At 37.6% G+C, this 18,652-nt stretch overlaps 1 protein-coding gene across 5 annotated transcripts; it reads left to right on the plus strand.

The window, feature by feature from the left end:
* The first annotated feature begins 4,143 nt into the window (after positions 1-4,143).
* Positions 4,144-17,764, plus strand: LOC143739292 (uncharacterized). Of its 5 annotated transcripts, none has more exons than XM_077231668.1 (13): positions 4,144-4,291; positions 7,846-7,981; positions 8,181-8,280; positions 8,378-8,463; positions 8,566-8,734; positions 8,831-9,010; positions 9,114-9,236; positions 9,510-9,625; positions 10,341-10,368; positions 10,455-10,557; positions 10,637-10,739; positions 10,895-17,329; positions 17,700-17,764. In XM_077231668.1, the coding sequence occupies exons 2-13, from the start codon at positions 7,847-7,849 to the stop codon at positions 17,700-17,702; spliced, it is 7,581 nt and encodes a 2,526-aa protein (XP_077087783.1). In that variant the 5' UTR covers positions 4,144-4,291; position 7,846; the 3' UTR covers positions 17,703-17,764. The 5 variants fall into 5 exon arrangements, with proteins under 5 accessions (XP_077087783.1, XP_077087779.1, XP_077087781.1 ...); XM_077231667.1 differs by lacking the exons at positions 4,144-4,291; positions 17,700-17,764 and adding exons at positions 5,877-5,934; positions 6,360-6,626 and having other exon boundaries at positions 9,513-9,625; positions 10,895-17,466; XM_077231664.1 differs by lacking the exon at positions 17,700-17,764 and having other exon boundaries at positions 10,895-17,466.
* The last annotated feature ends 888 nt before the right edge of the window (positions 17,765-18,652 follow it).

The following is an 18,652-nucleotide window of genomic DNA, read 5'->3' on the forward strand; positions in this document are numbered from 1 at the left end:
ACGTGGTCGAGGGATGTGAGAGAACGGCATGAGGCCGGTGGCGTGATTGATGAATGACACCCGTGAGATGCACCGGTTTTGTATCTCTCACGGAGGAGCGGAAGCGTAAAAGGAGGAGCGACGACTATGAAGACCGGGAGAGGAACAGGCCTGAACCTGTTTTGTTTCTGTTTTGTGTGGCCAGCAGTTGTCCATGAGGGGTGTTTTTTTTTACATTTAACAAACTTTAATTCTAAAATAAAACAAATTATTCAAAATAAAAGTAAAAGACAGCAGCCCCTCACGGACGACTGCTGTCACATATAAAACACAAACAAAACAAATTGATACATTGAACAAATATTATGCAGTCGCGCTATCGTAGGCTACGCTATCCAAACATTGGCAAAGGTGCAATATCGCCACCAACTGGGCTGGAGTGTCTATTATTCAAGCTCTCAACGGAAGAATGTCCGGTTGTGAGGCGTTTGGAAAAATAGGTCCACAGTTTTACAACGAATGGTAAAACACCTGTTGGAAAGCATCTTTTGCAGCGATTTTTGTGTGAGCATATCAGTGAATACCACAGACCACTCGGTGAGTTTCATGTCTCTGTAAACTAAAGTTTAATGCGTTTTATGAATGATTCTTCCAGTGCCCCTATGAAACCATTGTGGAGGTGGGGGGGTGCTACCACAGAAACCGAAAATTCTTATGACCGCAGCATTTGTCCAAATTTCAATCTTAACCGTTCTATTTCATCAGAAACAATCTTAAAACAGGGCTTTAAGTGTAAAATACCGAACTTGTCCTTTAAGCTAATAGGCCCATATGATCCAATAGAATTGTGGAAAATCCACAAACAACATAGAACTCAATCTGATTAACGTTTCAGTTACGGAGGGCGTGCAGAAGAGTCAGTTATCATATCTGTATTCGTTTTATTATTTAATTAAAACGAGATTTGGTTTTCTCTGTGAGACTTTTGTCCTGGATTGTAAACAGTAAATATATTAAAATAAAACAGTTGAGACAAATAATGTAGCATGTCACTTTCTGGAAAGTGGGATCACTACAGGGAATAAAGCATACCTTGCAGACTTCTACACCGAATTAAGCATTTGCTGTCAAAATGCTGAAATTTTATGCATATACAGAAATTATGAGTTCTTAATCTTACCTTTCTTTGTGCTTTCGCTCCACACGTCGATGAAAATTGAAAGTTGTTACCTTTGCTTTGGTAATTGATGTAGGCTACAGCAGAAAGTCACCAATCACTGGACGTGTCAATCAAACAACAATTTAAAGAAATATTAACATACAGTAATTGGGATATATTTTTGAATGGGACTCAAATGGACGCGGGAACAAGTCGATGACAAGACCAAGACCATTACATACGGTACTACAACACTGATGCAAAACATACTTTATGCTGGTGACCAGCAATGGTGGATTTTTCTGCTGGGTAGTCAGCCACAGCCACATCACCCTGTAGCTCAAGACTGGTTGCCGACTGAAGCTAAGCGGCTGGTTAGTACCTGGATGGGAGACCTAGAAAACTAGGTTGCTGCTGGAAGAAGTGTTAGTGAGGCCAGTAGGGGGTGCTCACCCTGTGGTCTGTGTTGGTCCTAACTCCCCAGTATACAAGGTCTATCCTTTGTAAGAGACATTAAACACGATATCACGACTCTGTGGTCATTAAAAATCCCATGGCACTTCTCGTAAAAGAAGAGGGGTGAAACCCCATTGTCCTGGCCAAATTCCATCCATTTGCCAATTATGGCCTCCTAACAATCCCCATCCACTTGGTTCTATCCCTCTCTCTCCTCTCCACCTATAGCTGGTGTGTGGTGAGCACACTGGCACTGCTGTACTGTGGCTGCCATCGCATCATCCAAGTGGATGCTGCACACTGGTGGTGGTTGAGGAGAGACCCCTGATAAGATTGTCAAGTACTTTGGGTGTACAGTAGTAAAGTTCATTCACAATTAAAAATGTGTTTTGTATTTGGGTTAACCAATCTTACTGAATTTCAGTCTTTTACCTCTGCTTTTGTGAGCCCTTGAGTATCTATAAAAAGATTATTTTTGTGATTTTCTCTTTTCTATAGGTGTTTTTTTCCTTGACAGCACCAAACCTCTCAAAACACTCATAAAACCTCTCATAACCCATGAATTAAAACTTTCAACACTGTCATCATAATTTTCAACTTAACAGTATAATATTTATTTGTACTGTAACATTCATACATTTCTGATACAATGAGACATTTTAATTTTATTTTCTCATAAAACCGCAAATATAGGCTATATAAAAAAATGACCACTACTTTTGTCAACACTAAGTTGTGATAGTCTTTTCTTCCCTCTTATGATGTATAGTCAAGTGAAACAACTTCTTGAACAAGAAAAAATGTAGGTAGGGCCTTGATTTTGTCCATCAAGAATCGAATGGATTGTTATGGTTTGCTATTTCTGTGATCTCATGTGAGTGACAGGTTGTGAGTGACAGTAAACAAGTCATCAGAGAAGAGATGTCACTGGTAGAGGGAGGGGAAGTTATCTTAATTAAAGATTGAGGGCAAATGAATAAAACAAAATGTACACAGATATAAATCATTTATAAAGAATACTGAAATATTCCATATAAAAGAAGAAATGGTGACTTTAAACATTCATCAACGAGCATAAACCGAAGCTACACCGAATTTGCTTGACGTGCCAGAACAAACCTCTTGCAGAAGCTCAAACGTGCTGCGTAACACGAGAATGAACCTCACTAGTTTTTGCGGAAGTTAAAACGTGCTGCGTAACATACAAGAATGTACCTCATTGGTTCTTGCGGGAGCTTAAACGTGCTGCGTAACATGAGAATGAACCTGATTGGTTCTTGTGGAAGCTCAAACGTGCTGCGTAACACTAGAATTAACTTTTGCGGAAGCTCAAACGTGCTGCGTAACACGAGAATTAACCTAATTTGTTTTTGTAGAATTCCAAACTTGCTGCGTTACACACAAGAATGAACCTCATTGGTTCTTGAGGAAGCTCAAACGTGCTGCGTAAAATGAGAATGAACCTCATTGGTTCTCGCACGTCAAGCGAACATGCTTGAGCTTCTGTTTACCACAACTAATGTGTGAGTTGATGCATGTTTATATGTGAATAAATGTGGCGTGATTTGATAATGAGCGACACCTGCGCGACGCACCGGTCTCGTATCTCTCACGGACCTTGACCTGTTTCTGCTCGCCACAATATGGATTTGTTTTACGAACTCTTTATGAACTTTAGAAGCGTCAAAGTGGTAGTTGCATATCTGTCAATGGAGGGACAGAAATCCCTCATATTTCATTAAAAACATCTTTGTTTGTGTTCCCAAGATTTTACGGGGTTGGAATGACATGAGGGTGAGTAATTAATGACAGAATTTCGTAGAGCTAATATTTTAAGCTCTATATTATTTTTGTCACTGTTTATTGCAAAATTCCTGATCCTTGATTTCACTGTGTGCATTAAAAAAAATAGATTTAAGGTAATTTGATCTTACGTAAAAAATTTCGCAAGATGATCTTTTGAAACAATCTTTTATACCCTGCTGAAAATTCTAGATAACACATGCTGTTCTCAAGCAAAACTTAGTTGGTCCACCAGCACTGTGAACAAAAGTATTCACTTTTGTTTTTCAGTTTCGTTGAAGGTAATAGCAATAGTCTTTCAATAACTGTCACACAAATTAAATGATAGTTTGTATAGTAAATTTCCCACTAGCTGATAAGGCTAAAGCCTATGTGGGGTCTTCCTCTACTGTTTGGACTGTAAAACATGCATGCATGGCTGGAATTACTATTGGGCTTGACTCGGCTACAGATTTTCTTTCAGGTGAAGTCAGATTCTACATTTGACTAGTAGCCAGACATTAACCTGCAAGATTTTTTCTTCTTCTGCTATGCCTACTGCTGAGGCAGTATATTTTTATTTATATTACTATTTTTAGTTATTTACTTATTCTACAAATAAAAATGTGCTATTTTAAATATGTTTGCTTTGAATGTCAAACGCGTTCCAGACTAATGCCCGGAATGTAGAAGGTTTTGAGCAGTGTGAATGTTATTGCATAACACGATTGTGCGCTCATCTCCCGTTGGCTGCTCGTGCGCTTCTCAAAGTGGAGGGAAATAGAGTGTGGGAGGGGGCTCGAGCTCGCGCTTAAATACACAACTAACAGCCACGTAATATTAATTCACGGAGGTTTACGGGAATTAAAACATATTATAGCCTAATCGACGGGAATTTAAAAAACAAACAAACAGGTAAGTTCCGCTTGCTTTCTATAACAAATGCTTGTCGTTATTTTTGATCTTCAAATCAGAACAGTGTAATGGCGTGACGTGCCAAGTACGCATCATCAGCGCACTGGATTAGTGTTTGTTTACTAAGCTTCTTCTCGCTCCTGCTCGAGTTCACCAGGTCCGCTGTTGAATCATGCATATTTATTCAAATTCTTCACTTTTACCCAAGGCTTGTCATTCTATGTCGAGAATCGTTTGCATTAAACTGTCTTAACACTCTTCCACAATTGCAGAACATGTAAGAGCAAGTCCATACATTTTAATTAAGTTAGTTCATTATCAATAACACATGTGCGCTGTATGTTATGTAACTGCAAGCTTTCGGTGGCTGCATGTTTTGCCAGCGTTTTACTTGACGAATCCCTCTCGGTCCACCTAAGGAGTGAGCTTATTCGCTCGAAAGGCCCACACTCGTTAAATATAGATGTTTTTCTAAAGATTAATTTTTATTTTACACACAGCGCGCACAGCTTGGCCATCCGTACTCAAAACCTCTCGAAGCACACGTCGACTGCCGTTCAACAACAGTTTTTTAAGGGATATTCTCGTATAGATTTAGATTATTTTAAAGTGTGTGTCCATAAATGTTTCTAGCTGAGATACAGGAACATGTGCAAGGAGTGTCGAATTAGTTAAAGGTTTGTTTTGGTTCGTGGGACTTTAAATTCCTCCTGCAGCGTGGTGGGACGCACACACTAAATCTGCTGTCCCGAACCTTTCAAGGCTTTTGTTTGGGGCCCCATGCATCTCACTGGCGACCCTAGGGACCTTTTCCTCTATTATACTTTAAATAAAGTGTGCGCTTTACATGCAATTCGTCTGGAATTTCTGTATTTTAACTTTATCTGGCCTTTGATTTCTTTCTTTATATAAATAGCTTCATTAAAATAGTGTGAACGTTGTATAATATTATATAATAGGCTATATGTATTGTATAATATATTACAATTGGTGGTATGTTTCAGGTCACTGCTCCCAAGTTTTATCTCAAAGTCATGTATTCCTTTAATTAATTTAATTATTTTATTTATTTAAATGCATGCAGCAGATAAATGTTGAGACCAATAGCACACATTCTAATGTGTCGAGTGTATGTGTAGAATTTTTGCATGACTTGTTTTCATGTTGGCCTACAATGTCACATGTAAATGCCATGTGCAAAGTACCTCCTAGTGTATTTTAAACGAACATGGGCAATGTTAAATTTGTTCTGCATACAATACATTTCATAAAAGTCTGCTGTTCTTTTATATGGAGAATATAAGAATGCAGTGCATTTTTAAAATTGGAGAGCAACTTTGTAACCTAATATCATTGATAGCTTTGAATTGATCGTGTTAATCCATACATGACTGGCTGTTAAAAGAGGGAGTTCATCTGAAGTTGACATTAACTTGTCATCAATTTTGTTAATCTAGCACATCATGACAACCTAAGTTGGTAGGCTGTTATGTTTGAAATCTTCCAGCAACCAGATATTACCAGTTGTAGTTTACGATGAGCATGTTTCTGCAAGAGCTGATATTCATATTCAATTGCCTTGCAGGTGTGTTCATCTGGTTCTCAGCAAACCCAAACACAAAGCTTGCTCTTCTGCCTCACTGGTAATGTTTTCTGACAGAAGGGCCATTGACTAATTCATAAGGCAGCCCTTAACTATTTTCCCTGTCAAATATATAGGCACAAACATGAACAAACCCACTTTGTTATGTGGCTTACTAACAACACATTCTTGTATTGACTGGTTCAGGCAGCATAACATTCAGTCTTTGCTCACAAATGCATAATTAATTACATATTGACTCATTCTTGTAGCTTCTGGAGTGTCTGCTTTGTATTCAATGTTTTTCCCTAATAAAACTGCAAGCGTTTACAGTGTATGTTATTTATCATTGCGATTTGCACTTTAAAAGGTATGCACTTTAAGGCCGAATGTAAGACAACTTTACTCATTAAAATGTTAAAAGAATGTGCCAAACCATAAAAGGGGTCCACAGCACAGATGACTCTTTGTTTTTGTTTGTTACAGACGTTGCTCCTCCCACTTACTATATGTTCTTCAGCTCCAGGACTCTAGAGCTACTTATGAAATGCAAAAGAACTGCTAATGTCTATGTGGTTGAGATGAGGCATTCTGGTGTGCCAAACCTCCTCATTAAGCTCTCCATGATATATTTTTCTATCTCCACTGCAATGATCGTCAAAAGCAGCTGTCACTTCTATCACTCAAGGGCAATTCTTAGCCTTAAGTCGCAAGCAGCATTTACCACATTTCAAAAAAGCCACAGTTAAAGAGGTAAATGCATTAAAAAATATATGAAGCCCCTTGCTTTGTAGTGCCAAACTCTAAGTTAGATGCCAAAATGACATTTTTGATAACGGGATCTACACTGAACAAAGAATCTCAGAACACAGTAAATCTAGATTATTTCTGAAATCCTTTTTTTTTTTAAGTTTGAAAGGGAATCTTTGCTTATTATACATTTTATGTTTAAAGGGTTCTATACATATTCTGCCATTCAAGCAAAATTATGTTTCACTATGCTCATCAGGCAAGAATCCCGGAAGAAATGTATCACAGTTTTGACAAAAATGTTAAGCGGCACTACTGTTTTCAACATTGATAATGTAATAAATGTTTCTTGAACATCAAATCAGCATATTAGAATGATTTCTGAATGATCATGTGATACTAAAGACTGGAGTAATAGAGTGCAACATCACCCGCTTCCTATTGCGCCGGTGCTGGTTCCGGAAGTAATTTGTTTCCATTCATTTTTCCAATAGGGATTTATAAAAATGTCTTTGTTAAAGGGGTTATAAACCAAGCCAGTCAGCTACGAGGTGAATCGCAACACTAAAACTTTGATTTAAAGCAAAACATTTCTGAAAATCAGACAAAGACAAATAAGACTGTGCAACAGCTTTAGTGAGGGAAATAGTTATTAATCCATGAAGCATTGCAAACAGCATAAATAATCAAATAAAAAAATGATGAAGAAATACAAAATACTAATTTATGAGTGTTGGTTTAATATATAAAAACAATATATTTTAAGCTTAGTACAAATTATGCATAAACTGTGTGTGTGTGTGTGTGTGTGTATACACACAAAGATAAGTATTTTGAAACCGTAGCAAGATCGGCTCCGATTACATGATTAAATGATAATATAATTTGCAGTGTTTCATGGGAGTGGGCGGAGCTAAAAATCTATTTCGGCATGTGTTGCTTTTTTCGACTCTGATTGGTGTAATTTTCTATAAAGCATCATGGGTAATGACGTTTGTTTTTACAAAATGTAAAAAAATATGTGCTGACGACTTCAGCAAAAGCAAATAACATGGATTAACAACCTCGTAGTTCACTCATGAGTCCAAAAAGCTGTGATAACGGGACAAAAAGCAGTCATACATTATCGTTTACGACTTATAGCCAAGTTAAGACATACAAGTTTAGATATTATGTGAGTGGTATTTAAAAAAAAACACATATACTATAATTTCTTCCATAGGATGGCATTCCCTGTAGATATTCTGACAAATGTGGATCACGAGTTCTTAGAGCTGGCAGCTGAGGAATACATGTCTCAGATCCTCTACAGAAATCCTGACACAGCTGAGTACCTCAGCCTACCTGATTCCAAACAGGTAAGATGGGAGGTGGTATCTATAATGTCTGCATCCTTTCCCTTCAAAATGTATATTTAATTCTCAGGAAAGTTTAATATTATTGCTGAATATATTTCTTGCATTTTCTTTTTTTTCTTGATGGCAATAAACAACGATTCTTATATGAATGTGGCTTTAAAACATTTTCACATTTTCAAGTATGTTCTCTTGGTGACAGATAGAGATTGGACTCTGCAATGTGAGTTTTGTCCCTCTATATGGAACAGATACTAAAAAGAAGCTCCTTGCATTGTTCTTACCTGATGACTTTACCAAAGGTAATTATGGTCATAAGTTCATAACATCGAAATCATTTTAACATATTGTGATGTTAATGCTGTATATTTTACCACATTTATTACATTATACCTGCAGTTGTCGGGCTTTATTTGTTGGGTCAGTGGTGGGGAGTTGAAGATGTTCTTAAAACAGCAGAGCCCTCAAGAACGGGCCTGATCAAGGTCAGTGTTTTTTCTTTTTTATGCAAGGCCAGTAATGCTTATTTTGAATTAGTTGAATAATTGTTTATAACTACTACAAGACTAGTGCGATGCTTATCGTAGGTCAGCACTCTTGGGGAGAGGATAGTCCTATATGTTCTCAACAGAATTGTGTTGAGAAATGAGAAGAGCAGTGAAGATGTTTCCTTTCTCTGCCATTGTGAGCATGAAAGTGCAAAAATACTATGGAAGGATGGAGAGGCCATTGGCTTTTACTCATACAAACCCAAAGGTAATGACAATTCCTTCAAAGCCTCATATACACTTCCAGACCTTACTTGTTGTTTTTACATTGAAAAAAACTTGTCATATTACTCTTTACTTACAGGTAGCTTGTGCAGAAACTTCTTGACCCAGTGCTATCAACTTCCTGTCATGGACACAGTATTTGTCAGGACGTGTCACCGGGGCAAGGGTCATGGCGTAAAGATACTGGAAGACTTTGTTGGTAGCTTCAGAAAAGAGTATATAGGGTTGAAGTTTCCTCTTTCTGAAGCTATTTATAAAGGTATAGAAACAGACTTACTTTATGGTCAAATATCACCTTTGCTTACATAACAGATATTATTCCTGGTTTCTATGTTCTGTATCTCTAAACTCTTTCTTTACAGTTTGTGAGAAGTACCTCAGTATACATCCAGCAGACAAAGAGATTCTGTGGGAAGTAGAGAAAATAGGAAGCCCTTACCAGAGAACTCTAATAGCAAACAGGCTAAAGGAGTTGAAGCTAAAAGGTAAGGAAAATATCTGTATTTTTAGCTTCAGTGATATGTAAATAAAGAAACAAACAATACATTGACTTCCAAAGCCATTTTTGTCTATTCAGTGCTTTTGTCTGACACAATGATGTCTTTGAATCACGTTAATCTGGTGACTTTTCTCTTCAAATATTGATATTTGCGATTACTTGTGATAAATGGATGAATTAATTTAATTAGCATATCATGTAATTAATTTGATTACATTTTTTAATGGATTGCAGCCCTGATAATGTCGTTCTTTATTAGCAGAGAAGGACCAGGTTGTGAGCAAACTAAAATTTGAGGAAGATGCTGTCACTGCTCCAATGGAAATTGAGATCACAAAGGTTCAGGAAACCATTGAATACACAGTGGAGATAGTGGTAAATTAATTTCTGATTCTGTTACCTTTGTATTAATTAACTTTGTGTTGACAAATCGATTTGATTTACTCAAAATCATTTTTGGCAAATTCAGAACAATTCAACATGATTAACAATGTTAATCATTAAAAGAATTAACAATTCACCAAATGTTCAATTCAACAATAAAGCAGCTCTGAAGAAAACAATGAAGTTCATCATCCAGTCAGTTCTGATCCGATAGTGTCAGTGCAGTCAAGTCAGTAATATTTCTGACTATTAAGTGTCCCCAACCAAGCAAGCCAAAGTGGCAAGGAACCCAAACTCCATCAGGTGATAGAAGGGAGAAGAAAAAAAAACATGGGAGAAACCGGGCTCAGTCGGGGGACCAGTTCTCCTCTGGTCAAATGAACACACATGGTGTGATTGTGATACCAGGCTGCATCACAAGTCAGATTGTGGAAGCGATATCTTTCAGGATATTTTATCCAGTTCCTTCTGCTGGAAGATCGGGATACATCACTGCGGCATATGCAAATTAAAATTCATCAACTCACAAAATGAAATTTTTAACATTTTTATTTTTATATAGGCCTAAATGTCAAGATATATGCATATGAAAGATTTTTGATCTAATGCACATTAAAAAAGACTGAATCTTTAAATTCATACTGAATGTGTAAATGAAGTATTTTTGTGAATTAAATCGTATATCTAATGCTGATATTAACTTTAGGAGGAGACCATTACAGACATCACCAAAGGCAAGATTAATCTTTTTTTTTTTAACAATAATTTGTTCAATAAAAACTTTCCTGCCTAATTTAACTGATGTTCTTCACTGTTACAGAAATAGATGACATACCTGTCTCAATGCGTGGCAGAGGTAGCAGCCTGAAACGCAGAGGTATCAGAGAAAATTCAGAGGAGAGGCTTTCAAAGAACACAATCAGGTATCATATTACTTGTCAGCAGAGTACCATAGCAGTATTAAATACTACATTGTGTACAGTTAAATTATGTCTCTCAAAGGGTGGAAGACATTGAGGCAGGAGTTGAAAGTCCAATTGAGGTGGCAACTGAGGAACATCTTGATGACACTTTTTCTGTAAAAGAGTCAGAAACTGTACTCAGGGTATGAATTCAACCAAATAAACTTATGGCTCATGTTTTGTCATTACTAAACAGCTGGAACAGTATTATGTTCGTTGTTTAATTAAAATGTAATTTTTTCCATTTTTTTCACACTTTCAGTACAGTAATTAACATCCATCTTCTCTAATTTGGCAGAGTACAACAGACACAGTAATTTCAACTGTAACAAACATATCAGAGCTTAGAAGTTCACAGAAGGAGGAGGAACAGGAAATTGAAAGAGACACAGTCAAAGCTACATCAGAGGGGACTCCAGTCACCCACCTCACCACAGCTGGAGAAATAAAGAGCCAGAGAGGCAGTGAAGAGGAATGTGAAATTGTTAATCTGGAGCACACTGTAGTAAAACAAGGAGCCAGTATAGGGTATATTGAACAAAGCCAACTTCAGTCTGTGGTGGATATAGAAATTGTAAAGATGAGTACAGGAACTGAAGAGGAACAAAATGAGAATTTAGAAAAGAACAAAGAGGTTGAGGAAGATAAACCTGTGTGTGAGACAGAGGAAGAGGAAATAAAAAAAATGCTGGATGAACCTGAAGAGGAAAAGGCCATGAGTGGGACTGTTGAAATGGATAACAATACAAAAGCTGTAGAAGAGGAGACCGATCAATCAGAGACTCTTGCTAACAAAGCAGAATCAGAATGTGAGGTTGAGGAATACAGAGAAAAAGAAGAGCTTACTGTGGAAACTGATTCTACTATGGATGCTGAAATCACACAGGAGGAAACTGTAGATGTAGTTCCTGAAATTTCAGAAATAGACCAAGAAGAAACACCACAACAGTCATCTGTAGAGTCTGCTGAGGTACATAAATGGAAAACAACACCTGAAGAGGACCAGAAGACAGTCGAGAATAGCTCTAAGATGTTGATATTGAGTGAGGCCAAAGTTGTGCTTGTAGATTTGCATAAACTTTCTCCTGAAGAGGCGAGTGATTATAACAGAGAGATAGATATTGCTGAACAAGATGAAATGAAGCACACAATGTCATCTGAGCAAAAATCAGCTGAAGAAATTATGATAATGGAGAAACAAGATGGTACATTGGACACAACAAAAGGATATATTGTAGCAACTGATGCCAAAAGAACTCCAGAACAATCAACTGGATACAAAGAACAAGAGGGTGAGCCAGAACCAGAAACCACAGAAGTTGTTCTTCTAAGCCAAGTTGAGAAACCAGAGGAGAAAACAAACACTGAACAAGCTAAAGAGGTTGCGCAAAAGAAAGGATCTACCGACACCCCAAGTAGAACAACAAATCTTGGAGATCAAACTGTTGACCCTAGGGTGATGGTTAGATGTCTCAGAAGCACGTTGAAACAAATCAAGATGGCACCTGTTAGGAGTTCTAAACGCAGCATAGCTGTGATTCAGCGGGTAGAAAGTGTTGAGCCACAACACAAGGCCAAATTCAGGACTGATGAGAGGAATGAAGTTATTGCAGAGGATGTAGGTCCAGAGGAGAGTGACGAGGCAAACACAAATGTTGATGAAACAGTAGTCATTGAATCTGAAAGTTTTGAACTGCTGAAAGCTACAGAAGAGAAAACACCTCAGATTACAGAGACTACTGAGGGAGACCTCCCACTTGTAGAAGCAGAACCTGAAGAGGATGTAACAGAAAAAGTTAAAGAAATCAAAAAGATTGAGAACAAGGAAGCAAATTTAGCTGGACAAACAAACAGTGACATACAGATGAGCAGTCTTGCTCACAAGACAGATGTCTTGGAAGAGGAGGCAGCAGTCAGCACAGAGATAAATCTCAGACGTAGAACAATAAGAGTTCAGTCTCCACTGAGAAGGAAATCTAGACGTGTACTAAAACAAGAACCTGAAGCAGATGTTGAACATCAGGAAAGACACACAGTGGTGACCAAGAATAAAACTGAAGAAATCTCAATGACAGAAGAGAGAGTTGAAGAAATTGATCAAGAGGTCAACAAGATGGAAAACAAGGAAGCAAAATTAGCTGAGTTGGAGACAGTGGAAGAACCAGACATGATTAGAAATGAAGATGAAATAACTTTAGCATCAACTGAAGAGATTGTGAATGTCTGTTTACCGATTATTACAACAGAGACCAGTTTTGAAAGTCTTGATGATATGGCAAACTCAAACACTGTGGAAACTGCAGCTGTTGATACTGAGAAATCTGAGATACTAATGGGTGTAGAAATAGATGATCAAGAAAAAGAACCTGATGAGGAGACCGAGATAGAGGATGGTACTCCAGTAATAAACTTACAAAAAGCCACAGTAGTACTAGATTTTAACAAACTTTCCCAAAATACAGAAGAGGTAGGGACTCCAGAAGTCTTAAAACATTCCCAGCTGGAGGAACATCTGGAACTGGATAAACCAGATAAAAGTGTAGATCTGGGCATCCTGGCATCAGAAGAGGAGGAACAAAAAGAAGAAATACAAACAAAGGAAGACACTGAAATTATTCCTGAGGAAGAAAAAACAGAGGAAGAAAACACAGTTGAGAAAGAAAAAACTGAAATAGTCCCTATAACAGAAAAGAGTGCTGACAAAGTGGATCAATGTGCAGAAAAAGATAAAAAGAAAGCACCTCAAAAATCAACTGTAGAAGCTACTGAGAATGTGATCCCATTTGTAGAAGCAGAACCAGAAGAGGGTGTAGTAGAAAAAGAAGCTAAAGAAATTAACAAAATGGAAAACAAAGAAACAAATTTAGCTGTGACCAAGGACACATATGATGATGCCACTGAGATGGGAGAAGTCGTCAATTTAGAGCAACAGAAAAATGAGTTATTGGTTAAAAATGAGAAAGAAACAGCTGAGACAGAAAAACCCATGGAGATGGACCCAGTGGTTAGCAAGGAGCAAACAAATGTTGTAGAGGGGACCACCATTCAAATAGAGGAGGTCTCACAGGTGGAAAGCACTGAAACCAATCAAAGTGAAAGTACAAGGATGACCAGGAGAAGTCTCAGGCTCAGTGCAAAATCGGTCACATCTACACAGAATACCAGAAAATCTACACGTCTCCACAAAGCAGAGTTGGAACCAGTAAAAGAAGCAAATATGAGTAGAAATGAATATGAAGAAACATCAGCAACAACAGAAAGGACTGTTGATGTGGGTATACCCATAATTACAGTAGAGACTAACTTGGAAAGTCCGGATGAAATACCAAACACAAATGTTGAGAAAACTTCAGCTGTTGGACCTGAGACTTCTGTACTGCTGATGGGTGTAGAAACAGATGATAAAAAGGAGGCACCTAAGATTTTAGAGGAGGTGACACTTGAAGCAGAACCTGATGAAGAGGTAGAGAAAGATGATGGCACTCCAATAATTCAGGTGCAAAAAGCCACAGTAGTACTTGTAGATTTAAACAACCTTTCCCAAAGCACAGAAGGAGAGAGTGAAGTCTTAACGAATTCCCAGACAGAGGAACAACTGGAACTGGATGAACCAGATGAAAGTGAATATCAACTACGTATCCAGACATCCAAACATGAGGAACAGCAAGAAGAACTACAAAAAGAGGAAAATACGGAGAAGACCCCCGAGGAAGAAGCGGAAAAAATGGAGGAAGAAAACACAGTTGAAGAGCAGAACAAACTTGATGAACAAGACATAATATTTGAGGAGCAGAAACTTACAGAAGTTTTAGAAGGACAAAATTATGTAAAGGAGACAGAGATTGTAGAGCAATATAAGGCAGTCATAGATGAGGATGTGGAAGAAACTGTAACATCTAAAGAACATCCAGAAGCAACAACAATGGCAGACAAAGGAAATATAATTAAGGAGACAGAACATTATCAAGATGTTGCTTTAAAAGAGAAACAAACAGACAGTGATGTAAAGATGAGCAGTCTTGCTCAGGAGGCACCAGAAGCTGTCCAGGAAATCTTAGAAGAGGAGGTACCAGTCAGCACAGAGAGAAGTCTCAGACATAGAAAAATAAAAGTTCAGTCTCCACCAAGAAGGAAATCTAGGCGTGTACAAAATAAAGAAGCTGAAGTAGATGTTGAACATCAGGAAATATACACAGTGGTAACCAAGAATAAAACTGAAGCAATCTCAATGACAGAAGAGACAGTTGAAGAAATGGATCAAGAGGTCAACATGAAGAACGAGGAAACACGTTTAGCTGAATTGGAGCCAGTGGAAGAGGATACTGAGAAGGTTGTCCCACTTGTAGAAGGAGATCCTGATGAGGATGTAAAAAATGTAGAACCTGATGAGGATGCAGAAAAGGGATTTGAAGAAATCAACCAGATGAAGTACAAGGAACCAAGCTTAGAGAACGATGCGGCTCCTGAGATGGGAAGAGAAGAAGCCAATTTAGAGCAACATAAAAATGAGTCATTGGTTAAAAATGAGAAAGAAACAGCTGAGTCAGAAAAACACATGGAGATGGATAAAGTTTCAGTGGTTTGCAAGGAGCAAACATGCGTTGTAGAGGAGACCTCCACTCAAGTAGAGGAGGTCTCACAGATGAAAATCTCTGAAACCAATGACAATAAAAGCGCAAGGATCACAAGGAGAAGTCTGAGGATCAGTGCACAGCCAGCCACATCTACACAGAAGACCAGAACATCTACACTTCTCCACACAGCAGAGTTGGAACCAGTGAAAGAAGCAGTTAGGAGTAGAAATGAAGAAACCTCATCTACAACAGTAGAGGCTGTGAATGTCGGTGTACCAATTATTACAGTAGAGACCAACATGGAAAGTCTTGATGAAGATGGAAATATGGCTTTCATGAGTAGAAAGGTGGAAACTATTTCATACGAGCAAGAGAGAGACAAATCAAATGATAAGGGAAAGGTGGATGAAGCTCTGCCTGACAAATCAACAGATGAACAAGAAGATGAGACCAAGAGCACAATTAAAACAACTGAAAATGAAATTCTGGTGGAAATGAATAAAACACAAAAAGGTGTAGAGGGGGGAGTTCAAGATGAAGAGAAAGCAGTGCCTCAACAGGAAAACGCCAACCAGCAACAAGAGGAGAATCCTCAACAGAAGGGAGAAGATGAAGCAAGAACAAGCTCAGTAGAAAAGAATGCTACTCAAGAAGAAGAAACAGTGTCAAAGGAGGAAAATGTGGGGGAAACCCTGTCAAGTGAATTTGAGACAACAGCTGAGGAGGGAAAGGTTGCTTTAGAAAGCTCCGATCAAGAGCCACCCTTCATTACAAGAAGAAGTCTCAGATACCGGACAGTAACAGTCCAGTCTACACCAAGAGGAAAGTCAAAACGCCTCCACAGACAAGAGGTGGATTCAGAAAAAGAAACCAATGACAACATATGTGGAAATGAAAATGACTCAGCAATACAGAAATCAGCTGATTTAAATAACGAGAAGGAGAATGAGAATACTGTAGAGAGCATTACTGATACTGAATTTGAAAATTTGAAGACAAAAGAGGGAGAAGGCATTATTCAGGTAAATATAGAAGGAAAGGCTGAGGAAACAGGAACAAAAGATGATACTGTAGAGGAAGTAAATGAAATCATGTTTGAAATCAATGAAAGTAACAGTGCCAGCCCAGAAAACACTGAGCAAAACAAGACTCAAGAGGAAAATCGTGAGAAAGATGTACAGGTGCCTAAAGAACAGGAGGAGGAAGAAGTCTCTAGTGTACAGGAGGAAGAGAAACCACGCCAGGAAAGAGAAAATGAGGGAGGAGTGCAAAGAAGTTCATTTGATTTGGAGCAAACGGCAGTAGAAAGGAGAACCCTGAGAAAAAGATTGACTGTTGGAACGGCTGCTCCAAGAAAATCCAAACGTTTTTGCAAACAAGGGCATGATGAAGATAGAGAGCAAGTTAAGGAGGATGTTATGCAACAAACTGAGACAGTAGAAGTGACATTTACAGCAGACAATGAAGAGCTGAGCTCAGATGTACCTGCAGCTTTTGAGGGCAGTAATTTGGGCGGAGAAACACAACAGAAAATCCAGAAAAATGCTGAAGGGACTACATCAGATGGAGATTGTAATATACATGAAGACTCCAAGACAGATGCAGGTGAATCTCAAGAGAAGCATAAAGATAAAAGAGTAAATAAACCTCGAACAGATGAGGATGATGAAGAGATTATGGAGCAAAATAGCAAGAAAGTAGAAGAGACCGGTGAATTGGAGAAGGTGATAGAGCAACATGTGGAGGCAGAAGAGCAAAAGCTTGAGTCCAGTACAAATAAGGGCTTCACTTTAGAGTTGGAGGTTGAGGAAACATCTGATCAAGAAGAAAACAAAGCAGATGAGGACAGTAGAGTGGCCACGGAGGCTGCAAAAGACATCATATTCACTTCTGCAGAAAAATCTGATGAAGGTGAAGAAAATGTCTCTGATGAGGATGAGAAAGGTCTTGCCATTGAAAAGCATGTTCTTCAGAGTAGCTCAAGTACATCTTCAAGCAGACGAAGATCAATGAGACTGCAAATGCATGAATCTAAAAAGAACACTAAGGAAGATGAATCCGATTCCGGGGAGTCAGAAGAACAACAAACAGCGAAACAGAGGAAAAGAAAAGCCATAACTGACTTGACACCTGCACGCAGATCAAAACGCTATGTTAAGGTAAAAACTGTTTAGCAGATTTGTGGCTCTTGTACTAATACAGGCCTCCTAGGCATTGCTTAAGAGACCTACCAATTATATAATGTGAAGTTTTCTATTTTCATTTTCAAATGCAAAATCGTGCAAATTATTTTACAACTTTTTTTTTTAATGAAGTATTGGGGATTTTATAAAATACTTGTTTCTTGAAATTAGGATTTACTGGATTTAATTAAATTAAGCATAAGAACTTTTAAGTTGGTAATGTCTAACTATATCTTTAAGTTAGACACAGTTATTGTTTCTTTTTACATTTTTATTCTATATTGTGCTTTGCAAGTTAATTATAGAGGTAGTTTTTAATGTAACACTATTTTTATATATTCCACAGTAATTCATCCAGAAAAATTGAAATAAATAAATTAACATGCAACAATCCACTACCTTCAGTTCCTGGATAGTATGCTAAATTAAATATTGTTCCTCATTTTCAGAGTAAACAGGCAAGTGTTTTGTGTGAAAGTTTTCCCAATGTGCAGAATGTGCTTCCATTACATGTAGTGTACCTTTCTAAGGTGAGTTTGTGACACGTTTTGTGATTGCAGTGTAACAAACTACAGAGAATCTGCCACAACTGTCCTTGTTTTTATTGCCAAGGAGATTATATTAGTCTTTTTGTGAATCTCAAAGCAATATATTTTGTCCTTTTTCATTTTCATATCTTTTAAATAGCAATTGTGTTTGTGAATGTGTAATGCAATAGGTTTGTTAAAGGTTGTTTATTTTACACTCCATTCTGTTTCTGTTTATGTTGCTTAACGTTTCACTTTTGAATATTAAAATGCGAAAAGAATGACTTTTTTCTTTTTACCTCTATGATTGTCCCGTGAAAACATTTTCCTGAACTGTGATTTGTCAGCTAATTTGACTTAAATGTTTAAATAAAGTCATAAATTACCTTGAGGTTATTCCATTTTATTTGTGTCATTATTATTGTGTGTTGAAATAGGCTCCAGCATCCCATGCGATCCTACAGTAGGCCTACATTAAACAAGCAGTTTGGAAAAAGGATGTGTCAGTTGTTTCACATACTTACAGTATTTTGTTTGATTTATTTTTTTATACATCTAACACTAAATACAAAGTAACTCACTTAAAAACTACACATGAAACATCTTATACAATGGTCCCAAAAAGTAACTTTTAAAAGCATGAAGTTGAACTTTAATTTATTTTACACACAAGCCAAATAACATCATCAAACAATCGATGCAATACTTTTATTCTTTATACTTTTATTTACGTTTAAACAAAACAGATAATATGGTCTCAAGATGATTTTTA

Source organism: Siphateles boraxobius, unplaced genomic scaffold, assembly GCF_051911475.1.
Source record: "Siphateles boraxobius isolate OS27281-9 unplaced genomic scaffold, OSU_SipBor_1 16, whole genome shotgun sequence".
In the NCBI taxonomy this organism is placed as follows: Eukaryota; Metazoa; Chordata; class Actinopteri; order Cypriniformes; family Leuciscidae; genus Siphateles; species Siphateles boraxobius.

Coding starts and splice junctions, on each gene's coding strand:
- LOC143739292 (XM_077231664.1), top strand. CDS start 7,847: ATGGCATTCCCTGTAGATATTCTGACAAATGTGGATCACGAGTTCTTA. Junction 9,011..9,113: donor TTCTGAAGCTATTTATAAAG/GTATAGAAACAG, acceptor CTTTCTTTACAG/TTTGTGAGAAGTACCTCAGT. Junction 10,369..10,454: donor CATTACAGACATCACCAAAG/GCAAGATTAATC, acceptor TCACTGTTACAG/AAATAGATGACATACCTGTC.